Genomic DNA, 23,770 nt, shown 5'->3' with positions numbered 1-23,770 from the left:
TATATACGTAGTTGCGTTCTTTCGGTTCATTTTCTTTCTTACTGCTTCCTTTTTCAGTTGTTTTTCCTTTGTTGTGTTGTGTTTTCTAATATTTATTTTTTCATTATCTTAAGTAGAATTTAAGCGATTTACCAATTTCAAAGGAAGGGCTAGTTACCTGGTCACGCGAACATGGACTTTTGTGGACCAGCTAAGATTTTTTTTTTATTATTTAATTTGTACTTTACAATTTGTTCAGCTGGACATTTGGTAAATTTTTCTAACTCAATTGCTAAAGATTCTACCAAATGTCCAAATCGGACAAATTATGAATGCAAAGTATTAAATAAAAAAAAAAAAAAAAAAATTGCTAAATAACATGTAGATGGCTACCCCCAGTGGAATACCATCTTCGAGTTTGACTATTTTATTTCTTCTATTTCTATTGACTATTTTATTTCGTCTTCTGACCTCTAGTGAGGTCAGTGGGATGTTTTTTTATGAGAGTTTTGCTCGCTTCAGCATCCAGCTGGTTTGGATGTGTTGCCGTTCTTTCCTTGTATTTTTCTGCCGATTTCTCCTTTGACCGTTGGTATTTTTAAGTCTGCGTATATCCTCGTCTCTGACATACCATGGGGCGTTGACTACTGTTCTCAGTATCTTCGATTGTAGCGACTCTAGACCAGCTAAGATTGCGCGATTTATCGCAAATCGTTGAAATTGTACGACACGCCAAAGTACGGAGTTGACCGTTTTCGCGGTAATATCGACCAGGGCAAATGTAGGCAGCTTGCGATAACAATTGATTCCTTTTTTGACGAAATTCGATTGCCTTTGGATAAAGTCCAATCCAATAAGTTTTGGACTAATTTTCGTAATTTCAACAATTAAAGAAAATATTTAATTTTTTAAGATTGATATATCGCTTTGCGAAGGATTCCTCATGAGAAGATACTGTACATGAGCTGTGCGACTATATATTGCAAAAACCTTCTGCTTTCCTGTTTACCATAACTGCCGTGGTTCCGTAGCAACGTGATTTCACTATTGTTGGGATAAGTCCGGGATAACGAACCATTTTTATGCATCTAGGTAGGATAATCAAAATTAGCTCATGTAACAATTCCATATTCATATATATTTTTGTATTATTTTTCCATCTAAATGTTATTACTGTTACATTCTTTAAGATTGACGAAGCAAAGTTTGGAAAATCGAAATATAGCTATAATAAAAGGGTCGAGGGCCATTGGGTGTTAGGTATGGCCGATACCGAAATTAACGGCTAACTACAATTAAATTGTAGTTGAGAACATTACTCTCTGTTATAAAAGAATATATTATCGGCAACATGAAGAATACATTCGTTTTGTAGAATAATTTGTTCCATTCGTCTCGATTCGTAGGTAAACGAGTTTGGTTATAGGTTAGTTATAGGTTATGTATTCTTCGAAAAACCATAAAACAGATTGAAAAAGAGAGGAATTCTACTAAATGTTTTATTTTATTAGTCGCATGACGTTAGCCTCGTGCGAAATACAGATCAGTATTACAAAAGAAAACAATAGATGTTCGTTAAGTCACATGCTTACACATACAGATGACGTCACTTACGAACATTACCGAAATACGAAATGACTTCCTTTAACGCGTTAAGATGAACGATCCTCCATGAGCTTTCTTGAATCATGTCACGTTCATAACAAAAATGTAACATATACACATATATAACAATGAATAATGGTCAATAATAACAGATACGATTGCACAGTTCTTATACCTTTATTTACTTTAAGAATATTTATACCAACAGAAACATCACGTTGTCCACAATTTTAATAAGTCAGCGACAATTTATCTTGCAAAACGATACATGTGATTCATACTCGACTAAAACATGCATTAAAGCAACAAAATTAATTTTCATAATCTCAGGGCGTTATTAATCACGTAAGCAAAGAACGTACTTACACGAGTATGTCCTTACTCAACCCTTTAGCCTAGCCTTTTCGATAAAGAGCGTCTTGAAAGGCATAGTAGTTTCCTGAAATTTCGAGACATCTCAAAAGCAGCCACTATCCGCAGTCATAAGATCCATCGCGTTAAACCGATTACTTAGACTTGTTCCATACACGCTCGCATTATGCATATCCCTTTATGATTATTCGAGGTGAAATTTATAGTCACGAACGGTCTTCCTTTATGCAATCAATTGTTGAAAGGATCGTGTCACTTTTCCATCTAGGGAAAAGCTTCGATCGTTAATTTTACGAATTTTATTAAATCGAATTACGAATTTTATTAAAACGTATAAATTAATGGCAAATTAGTAGGTAGAAGTAGTATTTGCTATTTACCTTCTTACGCAGTGAGAAATACAGAACTTAAATTATTTATTAAAAAGCTTAACAATAGAAGAAACAAAAACGTGAGAATTTTCGTAAGCAATTTTACCAGCAATGGCAAAGTAATGATACCAGCTTTCGCATCATATGTACTTATTTTTCTATGGCCATATTGATTACCTACCCATCTATTTTTAAATCATTAGTCAATGATATTAATCAAATGATATTAATAGTCCTTATGTCAGTTTAGAGCAATGTTCTTTATTTGACTCTCAGTTTTATAATTGGATAACCCGAAGATATACATTTTAAACAAATAAGATAATTTTGCTATATTTTCAAAAGGCACCGGTAGCTGATGCAGACGAAATTTGATGGATATCATGGAATGAGATAGTAGATCTAAAACATAAAATCTTAGCTTTGGAAAATCATACGTTTGAAAGATGCAGGTTTCTATATTATATGTATAATAGTTCTTTACTATTGAAAGACTTATTATTCAGCGATAAGTATAACAATGTGAGTATGAATGAACTATATGACCGAGGGATAAATACACGTGTTAGGCTCAATGCATAAAAAAAATACAACTGACTACTTTCGGTGTTGGTTTGGATTAGATAAGTCACAGCTGCAAACACTGTTATTAGATGAACGCGAATTTGATGTCATGATATTTTTTAATACCTCTGATTTTTTTCATTCTCTAACGTTTTCGATTTTTAAGGCTAGTTTACATATACAGTGTCAAACAAAAGTATTGACACATTCCGGATTTTCATATAAAATCTAGCAGATTTTGAAATTTTGATTCCATCTTTTATTAGCTCAGCTATTTCCGAGAATGTAGTTTTAGGTTCTTTTTTTATTACATTGACTATCTTTTTTCTTTCTCGGTTTATAACATCCCGGAGGACGTTCGCTTTGTGTGGCATTTGTTAGATCTCTTTTGCCAAGAAATTGTTTAATCACTCTTTTTACGGTAAAGCGGTTTCTGTTAATAATTTTTTCTCCTATTTCAGAACAAGATTTACCTTCTTCATACAAATTTAGTATAATCTTTGTTTCATCAATTATTGTTTCTTTTCCCATTGTTCACGTTCTTTTTCCTTTTACAAAATATTCTTACTAGCTTGAAAATATGAAGATTCGTTTAAACGTAGAAACTTCCAGCAACATAACAAGTGTACCAATATTTGACATATTTAAGTAGAATATACTTAATAACAAATTCTTCAAGTATGTCAATATTTCTATTCTGCTGAAAATGGACCTTTATATATGTTGGAGATGAAAGGACACCGGAGCCTTTCCTTTGGAATTTTGGGAAAATCCTCTAATACTTCAGCCTAGATTCTATCATAGCCGTAATTAAGCAATTGTTGTCATTTAATCCGATTGCATTTGTTCGAGATTCGCGATAGTGGGATTGGGCTCGGAGTGACACGACTGGTCGCCGAACGTAGCCACGGTCACGGGATGGATGTTTTGCCTGACGGAGGTGTGCGCTAGTTGTATGGTTCTCTCTAGAAACGTGGTTGTGGCGGCATACGGCCTCAAGAACGGGCCTAGCCACGTGTGATTTTGCCTCGGAGGTGTCAATATAATGGGACACACGTTGTATTAATAATCAAACTCCAGGCAGAAACTGCCTAGCAACGGCGATTGGAGCTTTCTCGATGCTTCTAACCAGTATATAACAAACGAACGCGATCGTAAAGAGAGGAAAATTTTCATCGGTCTATTATTCGTGCGATCTTTTTGGAAAGTTACACATCGAGCAGTATATACCGAGCGTCCCAGCAAACGTATTTCGTGCTTCAAAGTATTCTACGTTTAGTAAAGAGTTACCCCGTTGACCGTGGATTCGTTATCGAACCCAAGAACATTGTCAATAGCATCTCGCGTGTCTAAACACCACGGTTATTCGTGAAACTTTATAAAAGGTCATATTTATACCTGTAAATATAATCTCTGTTGTACATAACGATGGCTAATTCAAATGAAGAATTGTCACGCGCCCTAAATTCTAACGATAACCCGACATATTTATTTACTATATGCAACTACAATGATCATAAAAAATAAGATTATTGCAGATTCTCTTATTCGTAATTTTCTGCTTGAATTATATACATCCCCTTAAAGATAAGCAAGTGTCCAAACATTTTTGAACTATAGCTTATATGTAAATGTACATACACACATATCGTCATCCCAGCGTAACGATGTTCGCAACTGCGAACAGGTGACTTTTCAAACGACGAAGAAAACCAATTTCAGTTGGTAAAACTTATAATTAGATAGTGAAAGAAATGTTTTATAATGTTGAGATAAGCAACTTTGTATTCTGTAGTTATTTTTAAGTATGCATGCTATGCAATTATGCATTTATGATGTTTTTGCTACGATGTGTGACACATATCATCGAATATTTATATAACGATATTACTGTCATCTAGTGACCAAGGATGCTCGGGAAATTATGAAACTTATAAAAGTATAAAAATTAGATATGTCTGAGATTAAAAACTTTTATGTCAAAATTTGCAAATTTGTATTTATAATATATAGTATATATAGAGATCTTGGATGAGGTCAGCTTCTTGTTGTAAATGTTTAATAAATCGTTACGATTTAATGTTTAATAAATTCGTGTTCTTATGCAATTTTGTTTTGTTAATGAATATTTAAGAGGTTGTTACGCAAGGTAATGTAAGAATTACATGTGCTAATATAACATCAGGATTGCTTACCGTGGTTGGTTTTTTACCTCAAAGAATGGTTACTGAAGCAAATTCTATTTCTTCCTTTTCTCTTTCGTTTCGTTTTTTAATTAAGAAAATTACTGTTTATGAAGATATATCGTATAAGGAATTGAAAAATGAAAGAACGTAATCGTAAATTGTTGTACAAAATACATTGGAAAATATTTAGAAAAAGAGAAATAAATTATTAAGAAGATAGTAGATAATAAAAGATAATTGAAATATTTTTATTATTTTCATAAAATGAAATGTTGTAGAAGAATATTATAATCAGAAATAATAAATACGATTTGATCATGATTTTCGGCAAGTTATTTATTATCCTAAGAAATATTGTGAAATATTTCTATTTATATTTTGATATCAGAAGGTGAATGCTGATTTGCTCTAGAAGCATTTTGAAATTATCTGCACAATGTAAAGATTTACATATGAATAGTACTGCGAATTAACAACAAATAAAAATTAGATATGCAAATGGATAAAATATTCTAAGATCGTTTATGTAACAAAATAAAAATAGAATATAAATAAATCTGTAAATATAATATGGTACTTACGTAATATTTATGTATTTATATAACATAATATATATATATATATAACTTTCTTGTGTGTTACTGGCAATTTCTATGCTGGATGATTCACCATGATACGTGATTGGCTTAGATAATTCTGTTTTTAGTAGCCCGACCAATAATTTTTTGTCTGGTATAACATGGTTCAAAGAGTGCTTTAAGATGATATGATAATTTTATTTATTATTTTTATTTTATTACATAATAATTTTGTACACCTATCTCTTGACGGATACTGAGACAAATTCGGTAATTAGCGTAACAAATATCTTTTTTATCTGAAGCACAAAAACTTTTAATAAATTTTTGAATCATGTTATAGGAGACAAAAAATTTTTCGACTAAGCTAAAATTTTTCCACTAAGAGCGAAATCTAAGCTGATCACGGTTTTTATGGTTTAACCTTTATATTTAACAATGTTCCAAAGGACATATAAATAATAAATTGTATAAAATGAAGTGTTAAAAACAACTTATTATGTTAAACATTTTTATCTTAATACCTAATCTTAATACTTAACAGGATTCAGAATGCGTTCATTGTAGAAAACATAATTCTGGGAAATTGTAACTCATTTGGCGGACGAAACGTAAGTTTAAAGGTTTAAATTATGCTTGAAAATTTTATTGCTTTGACGATATCTTTACAACTACCGAAAGTACCTGAAACATTCTTGAACAAAAGTTACGTAACTTTTAATGTTGCAACTTTTTACGTACTTGAATAAATCTTGTATAAAAGGAGAGAACGGATTTTTTACAAATATCGTCATTTCTTACATTTTTTATACACCATTATTTATTATCATTGTTGAAGGTCACCGCTTTTAAGAAAACTCTACATCTGGTCTTTTTAGCTTTCTAGAGCACCGAAGCCATCGACAGCGCATAGACAAAAGACTGCGACGAAGGCAGACCATAAACAGTCGACAGGCGACGTTGGCTTCGGGGTTTTTTCAGTTATAGAGTAACACTGCTAGCGTGCGGATGTGGAGCAGCTCATATTATTATTTCAATTTTTGTACTTTTCACTTCCGTATTTCAAATATATTTTTCTACCTTATAATTTATCCACGCGTCTCTCTCATTATACATCTAATAACCTCAACAATCATTACATTTCATACAGCCATTTTTTGCTAATTAAAACAATTCTATTTTCGAAAAATGTCAAAATTATTTTAATTTATTTTGTGTAAGCGAATATTTTCAGTTATGTTGCAAATATTATAAAAACATTAATTTAATCCTTTCAGACCCGACCTTTTTCGAATGATTTTAGAAGAAAGGCATAATACATTCTACTTTGAAATGAGTTGTACCAGAAATAAAAATTTTTAATTTATCATTTGGATAATTAATATCTTATTGAAGTACTATAATGATACTGGACGTAAATAGATTAGTTTGCAAGTAATGTACAAAATCTGTAGATTTAAAAATATTGTAATTAAGTGCAGATAAAATAACAACGATGTACATAAATTTAATTATCCTTTTCATACCTCGGACAAATTTTCTCTCAAATTTTAGGATTAATTAAGATAAGACAAAACTTAAGAGAATTGAAGAATTTTGTAACATTAATTTAAACGAATATGAAACGTATAATTGAATTTAATTATAAAGATCGCTTTTTGTCCGTCTTCTAATACAGTTTTACCTTTCTAATTAATTTTCTCTCTTTGAATTTTTAAAATTTTGTCTTCAGTATAACTTTCAAATGATGTACTCAAGTACGTAGTATACTATACATATAATAATACTTAATAATATTTCTCTACTTCTCTCTTGAATTAGCATTACAAAAGCTACTTTTCTATACTTAGAATGCATGCTATAGAGCTGTACATAATGCATCTTCGATTCTTCGAACAGCATAAGCAATGCCCCTAAATAAATTACAATATTAGATATATAATATTCACAATATTATAACAAATATTTAAACATTTTTTTATATTTCTACCGCGAACATTAACGGCACGATTTGTGTTAGATTATTTAAGTTGGTCCGCCTTTAACCTTTCACCTTTTACCGAGAAAAATCCTCATATAGAGTAATATAGTAATATATAGGATATTCAAATAAATGTTACTATATGACAATTGAAAACCGAAGGACACACAAATGATGCGCTATTTAAAAAATAATGAAAACGCTTTATACCGAATCCTCCTTAACCCTCAGAGTGCTGAATACTCGGAGCCTATGCGCTCTGCATGGACGGCGCGCGGCCAGCGCTGACGATCACTGTGGACTGAATACTTTTTCGCTATACTGAACTCTGCTGATTGACTATTCAAAGCGCAAATCGTAATAAGTTATAGTAATTCTTTTGCACAAGATTAAATGATTCAAGAGCGTTATTTTTTAGTATTAATTATTTATTATAAACATTGAAATTTACGATAAACTAGAATTTGGGTAGTAAACTAGAAAACAATAAACTAGAAAACTAAATTTAGTAAATATAACAAGTTAATAATTCAGTTGCGCGTGAAAAATTTCTAAACAATTATCGATACGTAATCCGACATCGCATTTTCTGCAATCGTATCGCGTGTCGTTCCTTCTCTTATTTTTCACACAGACAACACATCTTCTTCTTGATAATTGTGTTGTGCCGGCACGATTAGGGCATTTTGATGGAAAATGCCTATCGATTAAACGAAACGGTAAATCCTCAGACTTTCTCTTTCCCCCTCTTGCCATGCTTCTGCGTTGGGAATATTTTCGTAAAATGTCTCTTACCAACGCTAAATGAAATTCACTAAATTTTTGTTTCGAAGCAGTAGATTTTTGATATAAAATATATGAATTATATATAGTTAAATCTAACAAGTGGAAAAATAATTTTTTGTACCACTTTATAGTTTTCCTTATGGCCCTTTCCAAAATATGGCTGAAGCAGCGTCATCATAACATCTCCAGAGATTCCAATGGCTGTGTTAATTCTACTAATGTTTGTTTTTTGTCCGGTATAAATTACGAAGTCCAATACATAATTAGTTTTACAGTCACTAAGGAGAAATAATTTAATGCCGAACCTACTTCTTTTGGATGTTATAAACTGTATAAAATAACATCTGCCCTTGTACAGCAAAAGACTTTCATCGACGCATAGATTTTCATAATGTGCAAATGACTGCGANATAAGGAAATCTTTAATTTATCGATTACTGGTCGTATTTTTGCTAAAGGATCGTCGCTTATTGTATTATTATCGTTAAAGTGCAACATTTGTAATAATACCATGTATCGATCTCGTGCTGTTATTTTGCGGAAAATATTGCTTTTCAACAGTTCGTCAGTAGACCAATATTCTCTCACAGACAGTTTCAATTCTACCAAATGTCCAAATTGGACAAATTGTGAATGCAAAGTATTAAATAAAAAAAAAAAAAAAAAGAAAAGACAGTTTCTTCGAACGCGGCATTAACATTGAAATGCATTTATATTTATCTCACACAAACATAATAGTATTACTTCTGCGTAGGTGCTCGGAAAAATTGACAAACGCATATATGCGTCCTTAGTCCACACCGATGGCTTTCGCCAGACGCATATATGCGTCCTTAGTCCACACCGATGATTTTCGTCAAAGGCATATATGCATCCATAGCACTCTAAGGTTTAATTCTTTCTATTCGAAAATTTCATGAGGTTTTCGATGTGCTGTTATGAATTTTAATGAATAGATAGGTATAATGTTTAATCTACGATTTTTCTTCAAAACATCGCGCAGGATGGTTTACGCTTTCGAATGTAATCTTCTTCTCTACGACTTGTACGAAGTGAGCTGTTGCCCATGTATCGTTCAATTGGAGGATTCCTGTGCTGCCAACTGCTCAGTCTGACTTTCGTACGTGTAAATCTTCAAAATCTTGCATTTTCAGAAGTCGCAATTGCACGACGTCGGGACCGCTAGTCGACTAAAGCCTTAATTTATGGCACGTGACAATAGGTCCAGAGACAAGCGTCGTCCCAGGCGTTCGAACTTCACATTGTCTTACACTTGTCTTTACACGCGGGAAAAAATAAAAATAATAAGAAATGAAACAGAAAAAGCAATGATTGGTAAAAGAAATATTATATTAAATTTATATAAACAAGGAAAATCTTGTCCGCAAAAAATTATTAACAGAAGCCATTTTGCCGTAAAAGTGTAATTAACCAATTATTATTAACAAAAGCGCTTTTACCGTAGAAAAAATGATTAAACAATTTTTAAAATGATTAAACAGTAGATTTTTGATATAAAGTATATGCATTATATATAGTTAAATCTAACAAGTGGAAAAATAATTTTTTGTACCACTTTACAGTTTTCCTTTATAGTTTTATCGTTTTACCTTAGATTTTTATTTAGAAAATGAGTGATGTTTCAATAAAGTAATAGTACAACCTTCCGTAATAGTCATCCGCCCTGTCATTCCTACATATATCGTGTATATATATAGTAGATACATTGTATATTATGAAATTTATATAAATCTTTTGATCATAATGTAATTGATAAGTCAAGGAAAGTAATTAAGGAGCACAGAGGGAAAGTAGTACAAGCGACAAAATCTTTAATCTAAGGGAACTGTGTATAAAATTACGTTCTAATGTAAAAAGTAACAAAATTCTGTAATTATACCTGTCTAAAAAATCTATGCTTCTAAATATTATACAACACAGGGAAACCATAACGACTATGTAAGTGATTGTGAAAATTCATAATAAAATTTTCTAGATATGTATGTATTTTTGAAAAAAATACATTTACACTATTTAACAATGTGGACTTTGATAAGCAAAAATTTATATTAACCAGCTTCCATCTTTTAAAGAAAGAGGTTAAAGTGATTAAAATATTATGATAAATATAAACTGTTCCTGAGCACTGGTAGAAAGCGTGGCGCTGTTTGGAGCAGAGGTATGGGGCTGGAACATGGAAGAAAGACTGGATAGAATACAAAGAAAATATGTGAAATTTTAGGTTTAGATACGACAACACCAAATTATATATTCATAGAAGAAGATTGTAAGCATTAGTTTTAGATTAGAGGTAAGAACGTGATTAGTGCAATAAAGGGCTGTAAAGAAAGCTGAAAGTTCGTCCAAAGCCGAGAGGCACGGACTAAATAAATAATAATAATAATATATTGATAGAAGAATGCAAGCTAATAGAAATCAAAGCAAAAGCATTAATAATAAGATAAATAAATAATTAAATAAATAATTAAAAGAATGCATAAAGGAAAGAGAGGGAAACTGGGCAAATGGCCAGGAAAGGAAAAGAGCAAGAAAGAGAAAGAAGGGACTAGAAGAGGTGAGAAATGGAGGGACACAGAGGGAAGCAAGAGAAGAGCAAGAAAGGACAGCAGACCAAATCATAGAAGAAAGAAGGAAGAGAGAAACAGAAGAGAGGGGGAAAAGGATAAGGGAATCCAAATACAACAGATACTACAAAAACATAACCAAAGATGAGATGCCAAAGTACTTGGAAGGGAGGATGAGGTGGAAGGACAGGAAAAAGCCAGATTCAGGTGTGGGAACGAGGCCAAAGCGAAGGAACACTGGAAAGAGGAGAGAGAAAAAAGGTGCAGATTATGTGGAAGGAAAGAAAAAGAATGCGAAATAACAGGAGGACCAAAGGACACAGAAAAAGTACTAAATGAGACTGGAGAAGGACTAACAGAACTAAAAGCAATAATAGAGAAGAGAAGAGCAATACAAGATAGGGAGGAACGACAAGAAGGAAGCACAGCAAGGAGGCAAAGGTCCAAAAGTTGCCATAGTTTTTAAAAACAGAATAATTAAGGGAGTGCAATATAACAGAGTGGATAAGAGGGGAGGTAGATATATAAGAAGCGAAATAGGTAAAAGAGATGTAAAAAACGAGAAAGCTCGTCCAAAGCCGAAAGGCAGGGACTAAGCAATAATAAATAAATAATATAAACTGTTCCATAAAGTTTTGACCAATTCGCGAATGGACTGGCTTTTTTAATCTGTAATTAATCTTACACGGATAATACGCGATAAATCGTTTCTGCCGTAACACGTTCCGCTCACATGGGGTTGTTTTATTATCTTGCCCCCGTGGCGTTTTGCATTTCCATAAAACGTATCCCATTTTGCTTGCTATAGCCTGCGAAAATGTAAAAAAATACTCGTTCGATAAATGTATCATCGAATATCCAATTAAGACAAAATTCATTACTGAGATAGTGGAATTGCCAACCATTCCTGTTGATCCGTAATATTTTTCTGTTTCAGTTGTGTGCGGCGTCGGGGTGGATGTGGCGTACCGTCAGCACGTCATGGGGTTTTACGTTACGTGAGGATAATTCAACATGCGTATACCGTAATTCAACTCAATTATCAGATTTCGAGGACCAAGTATCGAGAGAAAGAGAGGGAAAGAGATAGAAAGATTTCTTATTCGATTTGTTTCATTATTTACAAGATTCTTTATTATGGTGAAAAATTTACGATTAATCGAAAAATATGAAATTCAATAGAAAAAATCTATTAACCTTTGCCTTACGAAGTTCCAATAGCGCGCGTCATAAACAACAACATGGTCGGTCACACGTCGAGACATTTCACGGTTTGGCTAAGCGTTCGAAGTTGTGCAAATCGCACGTATCTTTTAATATATAAATGCATGCGCAAGGTGCAACTTGCAAATTTTATTTTGCAAGATGTTTGATAGATAGTTACTAGCAATTGATCATTGAAGAAGAAAGATTTATTATCTTGAAGTAAATAATAAATTAATAACATCGACGTACCTCTCACAAGATAGTGTAGATTATGGGTTTCAGTATTTAAACAATGATTGAATAAATTTGTATAAAAGTGAAAAGCTAATATTTATTTGGGTAAAATAATTTACACAATTAATTTCTCATTTGTTTTGTTATATTTATGATACGATAGAATAAGGCAGTAGCAAAGATAAAAATGATTGATGAAATGATGATGATTTTTATTAGAAAATGATTCTAAAATTATATTTTGTGATACTGTTTTGAATAAAACTACACTTTCTACTTGTAATACAATTAAATATGTTTTAATGATATCGCATTATTCAGTATTATAAGGTTTAGTTTGAATACAAATTAATTTTAATAGAAATATTTAAATATATGCATTTTAATTTTAATTTTAATGTTTGCATTTTAACGTTGCAATTTTGTATTTGAACGTTTGAATTTTAAGTAACGACTAACGACACAATGTTAGTAATAATTTAGATAGGATTTTAACAGGAAATAATAATGGCTTCATTATCAAAGAAATTACTCTTATTACTTGTTTTCAAATTTAAAGCCAGAAGAGTTATTATGCATATTCCGTACAAATTACATAGATGAACAATTTTTATACGAATTGAACTCCTTATTTACTATTTATCAATTATTCCATATCCAGTTATATATATTACAACTTATGTTGAGAATTTAAATTAAAACTCACAATAATGATTTGATACATACAAATTTTTAATTTATTTGAGGTGAATAACGTGTAGGGTTGTTTGACAAAGAAACGAGTGGATGAATTTGTAATAACACGATATATATATTTTTATTATCTATTTAAATTTTACAATTTGTCCAGTAGGACATTTGGTAAAACATTATAGCTTAAATATACATAGCAGTGGATGGTTACCATCTTCGTGTTTGTTAGGTTATATCCTTTGCGAAACACGATATATTGAAACAAATATGTATATGTACAGAGATTATGTATGTCGATTTTGACCATCGCTCACTGAATGCTACAATACCAAAAGAATATAATAGGGAGCACATTACCACAAAAAGTTTACCTTCTTGTGTAGCTCTAGCTGAAGATTACAAGAAACAGCAATAACAATCTAGACCTTGTAACCCAAAACAACGTTAGTATTCAAAGGTACAATAATATGGGTCTCTCCCAGTGTTGAATTTTCCGATTCAACTTGAAACTTTTCCTACGGCCATGAGCTGCTACATATTATTCAAACTAAAATGTTCTAAAAATTGTTTAATCACTTACATTTCAGTGAACTCCTTTCTAGATAAATTTCTTTCCCACCTCTCAATTATTATAAAAATATTGTTTTATGGATATAATTTATATAGCATTGTTAATTTTATCGAATTTTATCTTGATATACATAAAAATACGTATAACTTCGTAGAGTGATGTAGGTGTCCTTGTATAATTACCGACTAATAATATCACTTTCGCTACTACGGGTGACCACAGTCGCTCTCCGTAAAATGCCATTGACATACTACGGGCGACTACGGTTGCTCTGCACAAGATGTCACTGACGTATTACGGGCGACTATAGTCGCTCAGCGTAAGATGCCACCTATTGTACATACGACGAGTATCGTACATCCTGAAGTCTTTTCTTCTTTTTCTCATTTGGTAGTTTATTGACAATCAATTCTCATTGAGAATTATAAGTAACTTCTTCTGCGTGGCACTGTAACTTGGATTATAAAAGTTTACAGTATGTTCGATTCTAGTTGAATCTAATGCTTCAATCTAATGGGTATTGTCTTTTTAATCTGTGGATCTGGTCCGTCGTGTCAAGTAGTTGGGTAACTAGTGGGTTATGGCGATTGTTAACTCTTATATTATATCTGTTTCTGAACCTGTATATACAAGCCTTCTCTTAACAATAAAATGGTGTAACAAGAGGGCAGTGTATATGTTGTCCTCTTTCCACAATGAAGAATTGGTTGACACGAAACGTCATCATCGCACACAAAAAGTTATTAAAAAACCGAAGTGTATTGTCGATTATAATCGATCGATGGGAACTATGGAGCGAATCGCGATACCAGTGCTAAATTTGCGTTGTTGGCCTATGTGTAACGCCATGTTTCGAAAAATACTACACGCAATACCATTATTAAAAGCTATTAGTATCATACAGTTATATTATATTATATCATATTATCATATTCTGTGATGTTATTTGTTTCCAAATTGTAATTAAAAGTAATGTTATTTGTTTGCAAATTGTAATTAAAAGTGTGTGTTGAGAAGTTATAAATATTCTGTTTTGAGGAAAGCTTTTTTCTTCGAAAAACACCGTCAGAGTAGCTCGGTTTGCAGTGAGGCGTAAACGTCGCCGCTGACGATTTTTCTCGCGTACCGCGCACTATTTTGGCGCGGTGGCTCGTTCAGCGGGAGTGCCGCGGCAGAGATGTCGCCCGTAGTGAAAGGGATATTAGTGAAACTACAGGTTATAAAATCTGGTTAGTAGAATTTTGTTGCGAAATGTTTTTATAATTTTACAAACTTCAAATTAAATCACTAATATTATTACTGCACTTTATAAATGTCTATAGCTAAACGATAAAGGGAGTATTGAAGATTTTAAGATCACTTTTGTAGCAGCGCATCAGTCAACGGAAGATTCGAATCGGGAGTGACTCACATTGTTGTGCCTTGGGCTGTCAACGTTGTTTTGGTTTGCTACGTTCAAAGGTAAACGAACTCTAGACAAAATATTATCGCCGTTATTTGTAATCGTCAACCGGAGTTACATTCGAACTTTTTATAATATCCATCGGTCGATACAAACAGACGAACGTGCTCTCTAGGACAATCAGCATAGCGAGTCATACAGTCGAATAGCGAGCGAGAGTTGAACAGTAGCATTGAGCAAGCGACGATAACGAGCGGCATACATTATCTCTGTACTTGTATTTAAATTGATTTTAAAATACGTTGGCTATTACAACCTTATCACTCGTCGCTTTAATAAACCAACACGTATAATAATCCACCTCACTTTTATATAGACCTATACATTTTATATACGCCTGCAGCGGCACATGAGTCAGAGGATAATTCAAATCATGTTGTTGTTTTGCCTCGGAGTATTAACAGCGTTAGGATACAAATAATGCAAGAACAAATAAACTGCGGGCAAAAACAATGTCGCCGCAACAAGCAACCGTCGAATGAAGACGAATTTGAATTTTTCGACTCTCCCCTGACCAGTATAAGTAAACGGACGCGACACGAGCGACACAGTACGTACAGGGCATCTATCATTAATATACAGTGTATCACAAGAATATCTAGAGTATACGATTCACGTAACGACTCACGTATACGGCTGTACATTAATTTATTATTTTAAATATATTCGACGGTTTCAACAACGCGCAATCTCGTTCTTGAAACCTCACGTAACTCTACACACATAAACCTCTACACGCCCATTGATCCATCCTTTTATTTTTTATAAAAAGAATATTAAAACATATAAGTCGAAGACTAACAAATTTAGAAAATATTTTTGCTTCATATCAAGAATAAAATATCTTTGAATATTCTAAGTGGAGCTTTTTACAATTACAAAGTCCACCTATAATGGCTTATTACCAACTCAGTTGAAACCTTAGGTTGAATTTTATAATCGTTAGAAATGATTGGTTTATTTCAAAAATTTGTCCAGTGTTTGATTAAAATGTTTTCAATTATCCATTGTAGAGGAGTTATAATAGACAAACAATCTTGCGAATTTCGTGTAGCTGACTTACCAGAGAAACTAAAAACCCACGAAATTACTTTGTCATTACATTGTTATTAATGTATTTCTAAAAAGAATTACAAAACTTAAAGCACTTAACCCACGAAAATTTTGGCATAGAACTACATCAGAAATTGCAAACCTCTAACTTTTTCAGATACCAGAACATTGTTGATGCCTACGTAGGGCTTACAAGATATCAATATAATGTTATGTCTATTATTTGTATAATATCATTTACATAAAATAAGTATATGTAATACTTGTAACATTGTACTTTATATTATTATTTATTTTAGTCTGTGCCTTTCGGCTTTGGACGAACTTTCGGTTTACATTTCTTACATTTATTGTATTGCACTCCTTGGCATATTCTTGTCTCTAGTCGCTAAAACTAATGACTACAAACTATTGCAACTTATGACTACACATTACTGCCACTTTGGTCTTTTGCCTCCTTGCTGTGCTACCTTCTTGTCCTTCTTCCCCGTCTTCTATTGCCCTTCTCTTCTCTATTATTGCTTTTAATTCCATTAGTCCTTCTCCAGTCTCATTCAGTGTTTTTCCATGTCTTTTGGTCCTCCTCTTATCTCACATTCTTCTATTACATGTTTCAGGTCCTCTTCTTCCCTTTCACATAGTCTGCACCTTTCTTCTCCCTCCTCTTTCCAGTGTTCCCTCGCTTTGGTCTCGTTTCCACACCTGAATCTGGTTATAATTTTCCTGTCCTTCCACTTCATCCTCCCTTCCAAGTACTTTGGTATCTCATCTTTGGTTGTGTTCCTGTAGTATCTGTTATATTTGGATTCCCTTATTCTTTTCCCCCTCTCTTCTGTTTCTTCCTTTCTTCTTTCTTCTACAATTTGGTCTCCTGTCCAACTTTCTTGCTCTTCTCCTGCTTCCCTCTGTGTCCCTCCATTTCTCATCTCTTCTAGTCCCTTCTTTCTCTTTCTTGCTCTTTTCCCTTCCTGGCCATTTCCCCAGTTTCTCTCTCTTTCCACTCTTTTACCAGCTCCTTTTTCGATTCTAGGATTTTCTCCTCGTACCTTGCTGATATTGTACTTTTTATTATTTTTATTTTATTTCATAATCAAAATCAAAAAAATTCGTAAAGTTAATGTTTTTACGTACGTAGACTTTTCCAACTGATTGTGTATTAATATACAATATAACATATAATGATACTAGCACTGATATCTTGTAACTTATAAAATGCCGAGAATATTAATTCGATTGGGCAAGAGGCTCCTAACAATTCTTCAATCCTATAATTTGATTTTCGTCAAATTTACGATGCTTACGATCAATGAAATTAAAAAGTAAGAGAAAGAGGAACTGGATAGAACTCCAACTGTATAAAGTTTGAGATTCCTTCGTTAAACGCTAAACCTTGACACTAGAAAGAATTAAGACCAAAAAGGCAATCTAGCTAGAATATTTTTTATTTTTTTCGAACGCAGCCGGCCAGTCGTGAATCGAATCCACAAAAAATCTAATTTCGACGCTGGGATTAGATTAGCGACAAGCGGAAGCTTTCGCCAACGGAAACCGCTCGAATGAGGTTATCGGCGACGATTACCGAAATTTCCCGATATCCCGTACAGACTGGCGTTTTTCCGCTCGCGTCACCGTGACATCGATCGTAAAGAGCATCTTCCATAGTCGTGGGTCAGCATGCGGAAAAACACGCACGCAGATCACTGGAGCGCGCCGCGAAGCTTATTTTCGAGAGAGAAATGGCCTGTGTCTGTAGTTTACCGTTCTATCGGCATTATTTTTACGGCGAAACGTATCGTACACGCGCACAGAGAATATCATGCGAGGGAAGAAATTGAGAAAAATGTTTTACATTTTCAACGTTATTGCATTACCTTCGGACCAGGAAATCGGTGCTCCTCGTGTAACATAGTTGAATACCTCTGTAGGAATTTGGAACTTGATGCTTCCTTTGTAACGATCGATGCTTTCGTTCGACGATCATACTTTGCCATGTAATATTAAATAGGATCGTTCGTGGATCTTCCTTCTGATTTAGAGTTTGGTTTTAGCTATAGAATATTTTATTTGCCAAGATCAGATGCAAATTACATAGAAAGACTACGGGAGAAAAGCACAACAGATGTGAGTGTTTCACATTTTTCATTCTTCCTCAGGGCAGCAGTTTTAGAGTCCAGTACGTTTTCAATTAATTTTATGTTACCAAAATTGTAATTTTATTGGATTTCGGAGGAAAACATGTATTTTCCCAACCTATTTATAATTTTAAGAATCTTATTCGTCTTAATATTAAAACATTGAAAATTATACTATATTGAAGATGTTAAAATATTATTTGTTTTAACAATTGTATCTTCGGCATACGTCTAGTAGGTTTTTTTCATTTTTAGCTATTTTGTGTAATCATAAAATGACATTAAAACAAAGAAACTAGGAAAACTGCATTAATCATGTATTTTCATATTATAAATTTTGTATATTAAAAGTAATTGACGAAAGATTAATACCTACCTTTTTCTATTATTATTAACAGTTAATGTCATATCAATCAGGATCATTAGCGACAATTTCTTAGAAATGCTTTGTATTACAAATATTTTTGTTTCTTCTATGAATTTTAACAAATTTTGCATTCCTTTAACTTGTCTTTAAGGGAAAGCTTTAGTTTATGTCTATGATAGAATATTGAAATTAAATTATAATTTGAGCAGCTTCAGATTAACAATAAATAGTCTGTTATCATATAGATACTGAGTATTTTTATAATAATTTCTTTAGAATTTTAGGATGACTAGCTCTAATGTGCGAAATACGCGGTACTTTATCCTGCCTTGATAATACAGTGGCCAACTTACAATTTTTGGGAAAATATTTTGTAATTGTGTCAGTATATAAAGAACAAAAAGCTAAAATATTTCATCAACTTAATTCTAGATATATCAAGCAAATTAAACGAGCAATTCATCTTGTTTTGAATAGACACATGATCTGTGTGCGATATAATGTTTATCGAAAGGTTAAAGAGAGCAAACAAGATTCGCGCGAATGAGCTCTTCTTGATAAAGATAATCTGTTAACGTCAGACATTTTTATTTATTTCATAAAGCAAATCTTCGAAATTACAGATTCTATATTGCGAAAATAAGTAAGTTTAATCTTATTTGGTATGAAACCTTCGCGAACCAGATAAAAATGTATCGCTGCAAAAGCGACGTAGCTCGAAAGAAGTTATTTGAAAATTCCTTAAGAGTTTCTAGAATTCGCTAGAAGAAAAATTCCTTAGAGTTCTGTAAGGTTATAAACGAAAGATAGGAATTTTGAAAACAGATTCTATTAAAATTAAAAATTTGTTTTATGAGCATTATTTTATTATTTTATTATACTGTATATACATATACTGTTTAATTCTGTCACTTTCATTTTATTACTGATTTACTACTAATTCTGTATGCTTTGGTGCAATTTACATACTGTTACTACAGATCAATCAAAGTGTCCACATACAGCACCATCGTTTCAAAAAATCTGAAAAAACGATGAGTTAATAAACATGACAGGAAGCTACTACTGTAAAAATATAAGTGTTGTCACTTGATAACTTGAATAAAAAATTGGCATTTTAAAACTTTCGTAACTTTTTAAAAATAGATTTTCCACTCAAAAAAATCTGGGAAAATTCTCAGATATGTAATACTGGCCATGGTATTTTAGATGTTCTGCATAATTCTTTATAGGATATAACAAGAGAAATCAGGAATTAACTGTAAATTATGTTTAGGCCAATAACTAGCCTGATAATAGGGGGGCTGAAACTGACAAAATGGTATTTCTAGGAAACTCTTTCGATCGATGTATCACATGTTTAATTTGATTTAGGGACGCTTTTATCATGTTTATTCGGCTTATAGCCTTTAACACGTTGACTGGCACGCCTGTTTTCAAAAAAATCTCCGTCAGGCCACGCGTGCAGCAATACCAAGCGTTTTCTGCTCGATCCTCCCATCGATATTTTCATAATGCGAGTCGCTCATCTGGTGGTCTTACCTCTCGTTTCTTTTGTTTCCATTCCTTCGCATTTGTTTCTCATTTCTCCACTTTCTACAAAATCAGTTTGAATCTTGGCCGAGCAACGAACGGTATAACTTAAAATCTCTGCCCTAATTCGTTACAATGTCGAAAAGAAAAATTGAAAACTTATTTCTTAGTGAGTCAGATAGCAGTGAAAAAGAAAGCTTTTACGAGGCTTATGATTCCGGAAGAAGCATTAGACGCGCGTGCAAACTATGTTATGCAAATAAAAGGCGTCGAATGGACCGAACAAAGGCACAAATGAATTTGAAGAAAACAACAACTTATTGACCAAATTGTCCCGACCAACCTCAGCTATGCATAGAATGCTTTAAAGTTTTACATGCTAAATAATTTTTTTAATAAACCATTTTCGTATTACTTTTATAACAAACCATTTTCGTATTACTTTTATAACAATTCGACAGTTTTATTATTATGGAATATCTTTTCAAACACCTACGACGATCCTTCGCAAGTAGTCAAATAAGCGACACCCGAATATGAGTTACGTGGCCTGACCAGAAACTTTGCTGACACCCGAATACGGGTGTCGTGGCAGTCAACGTGTTAAAGATATTCGAACATGATTTTATATTTGTGGTATTTCTTTGAAATCGCCATTAACGTGATATAAGCTTCTTTCACGAATATGATGTAATTAGTCGAAATTTGCATACTGCGAATGTTGGATATTTACTGGAGCAAGCGAGAGAGTAGTTCTGTTAGTAGCACTTAATGTTTTCTATCAAGCGATAAAACTAGACCAACAGCACTATTTCTAATTGTTAATACCGTAATTCACGTTATCATGTTGGTATAATTCGTACATTGTTACTACAAACACGATAAAGTGTTCAGAAACTTATCAAGTATGGATACACTCACATTTAACTTAACTATTTGCTGTCGTGTTACTTAACGAACAAATCGAAAACTCAATGAAGCGCTATCAATGAGTAAACGATCAATGTCGGAAAGTACATCGAGGCAATCGAATCCAACGAGCAAAGTTCGTTGTTCTTTATCGGACGAATCGCATTAACTTATTACTAAATATTAGTGTGGGGAAAGTCAATACAGAATCACAATTCTAAGTGTACTTACCGTAGTATCGGCAAATTGCAAATTCGCAGATATGCCTCGTCGTTGCAGATTGCATTCCGTTAGTCTCTATGGAAATGCGTGTTTTCCATGCATATTGGGCACTGAAATATGATCGAATGGGTATGTTGCAAATTAAGAGCTGCGCGCACGTTGAGTAAGAATTGAAAGAAAATTTGATTTTACGACCGTCATCGTCGTATTATGATTTCCTGAATTCTCGTTAGATTTCTCTTCCTCTTTCCTTTTTCCCCCTTTTCTTTTTCCTTTTTACTTCAAAGTTCTTTTGGTTAAATTGCATATTTAAATTGTTTATTTTTGGAATAATCTACGAACATATCGTTTTGATATAATCAATAGAAGATTATACTGTTTAATGGATCCACTAACGAGTTTCTAACAAACTCTTTAAAAGTGAACGCGTCAAATATTGTAATTCATACATAAAAATCGTAGATATGGAAGAAATGTATGCGCATTAATATTTTACTTTACCTTCTTAATGCATTTCATTAGATCCACGTAACTGTATTATCTTTTCCTTCTTATTATGAAATTTGAAAGCAGTTGATCTATTTATAATAATTTTTAATTTCTAGTTTTTACATCAAATGGCATCTCAAAATACTTACAAAATATATTTAATTTATATAGCGGAATACTTGGAATTTTTAGAATATTTAGAATGTTCAGAATTTATTTTAATAAGTATATTTTTTATTTACATCCCCACATTATATTCCTGCACATTTCCAGAATATTTTCCGTATTTGCAAAAATTATGCATTTAAAAGTTAACTTAGATATTGAAATTTTACCATAATATGAAAATTCAGTCTTCTTTATTTTCTTACAGTATGTTCGTTGGTTTTTCTGAATAAAGGCTGCGTGCTGGTTTAAGGAAAACTGGAAATATCAATTAGAACGTAAAAGTACTTGAACAAATTGAAATAAACTTCCGTTTTCCACACAAACGCTTTTTATCAAGCTATTTTTTTTTAACTCGAACATCCGTCCTCGAATTAAACTCAAGTTTTAAATAAAGTTTGTTTGATTCCCTTCTTCTAATTAAATATTCTCAGAAAGCAGCTTTTGACAAACTAAATTATTTAAATGTCTGCTTTTACTATATTCTTACATACAAACGGAAAGGAAAATAAACGTAAGCTGCTTCGAATTAAAACAAACAAATATTTTCTCTTAGTTCTAGAAAACTAAAATTTTCGTCATAATACAAGCTCGATTATTTTTTGATTACACATACTGCGCTTCTATAATTTTTTTCTTGTTGCATCTTTTATAAAATATTTTTTGGTATCGATGAACTTCTTTCGTTTTGAATTTTTGTAGAATTTTACCATACGAATGAAACTTTGATTTTCTTCTATCTATAATCGACGTTCATACCGAAGAAATTACATTTGTGTTTCTAACATATTTTTAACATGTTTCTAACAAATATAAGTCGATCAATTAATTATACCCTTAATTATACACTTTTAATTTTAGGCGTCATTTGCCCGTATTAAAATTTTAAGTTACATTTGTAACAATTTATTATGGTTTACGTGTAACATATGAAAATTCTATTTATAGTCAAATTTGATATGTATATCAACTTCTTCTTATTAACTTTTTATTAGCTAAGTTATAATTTCCATAGCTGAATAGTACTGAACAATAATTATATTTATTTTAGAAACCTTAATGTATTATAATAATATATGTACAGCAATTGGTAAACAAATGGTCACATATTTATATACGCCTTACATGGAAGCATCACATAAAATCAATAACAAACGGAATACGTGAAAAAATGAAGCAGATGTACTGGTTAATCAATAGAAAATCTAAATTAAGCATAATGAATAAACTAAATATATACAAAACAATAATCAAACCAATCTGGACATACGGAATCCCACTATGGGGGATGGCAGCAATGAGTCACATAAATAAAATAGAAACAGAGCAAGCAAAAATCTTAAGGACAATAGTCAACGCTCCATGGTACGTGAGAAATGAAAACATACGAAAAGATTAAAAAATTCCAACAGTCAAAGAGGAAATCGACAGATATGCAAAAAAGTATAAAGAAAGACTTGCAACACGCCCAAATCAGCTGGTTGCTGAAACGAATAAAACAATAATAAAAAGAAGACTGAAGAAAAAGCATCCTGCAGACCTCACAATAGAACAATCTGGAAGATGGAGTCCCACTGGGAATAACCATCCACATGCTATATTTTACCAAATATTTAAGCTATAATATTTTACCAAATATCCTACTGGACAAATTGTAAAATGTAAACAAATAATAAATAAAAAAAAAACATATTTATATGATACTTGTATTCGTTCATATTTGCACA

The 23,770-nt window shown here is 32.4% G+C and overlaps 1 protein-coding gene and 1 long non-coding RNA gene across 3 annotated transcripts in view; one reads left to right on the top strand and one right to left on the bottom strand.

Moving 5' to 3' along the window:
- The window catches only part of LOC122569732, a 265,026-nt gene that overhangs the window by 200,340 nt on the left and 40,916 nt on the right, over positions 1–23,770 (top strand). Inside the window, exon 2 of one of the 2 annotated variants that reach the window (XM_043731251.1) lies at positions 11,945–12,005. In XM_043731251.1, coding sequence (XP_043587186.1) covers positions 11,945–12,005 — 61 coding nt within the window. Of the gene's footprint in view, positions 1–11,944; positions 12,033–23,770 lie in introns of both variants that reach the window. The other variant, XM_043731253.1, reaches the window with a different exon arrangement.
- LOC122569735 lies at positions 1,368–7,943 on the bottom strand. Its single transcript, XR_006317557.1, has 3 exons — positions 7,847–7,943; positions 1,951–2,220; positions 1,368–1,869 (listed from the first exon to the last, which is right to left on the bottom strand). It is a non-coding gene; the product is annotated as an uncharacterized LOC122569735 (long non-coding RNA).

Source organism: Bombus pyrosoma, linkage group LG7 (genome assembly GCF_014825855.1).
Source record: "Bombus pyrosoma isolate SC7728 linkage group LG7, ASM1482585v1, whole genome shotgun sequence".
Taxonomy (NCBI): Eukaryota; Metazoa; Arthropoda; class Insecta; order Hymenoptera; family Apidae; genus Bombus; species Bombus pyrosoma.
The sequence above is the reverse complement of the archived record's forward strand: the minus strand, read 5'-3'. Positions and strand labels throughout refer to the sequence as shown.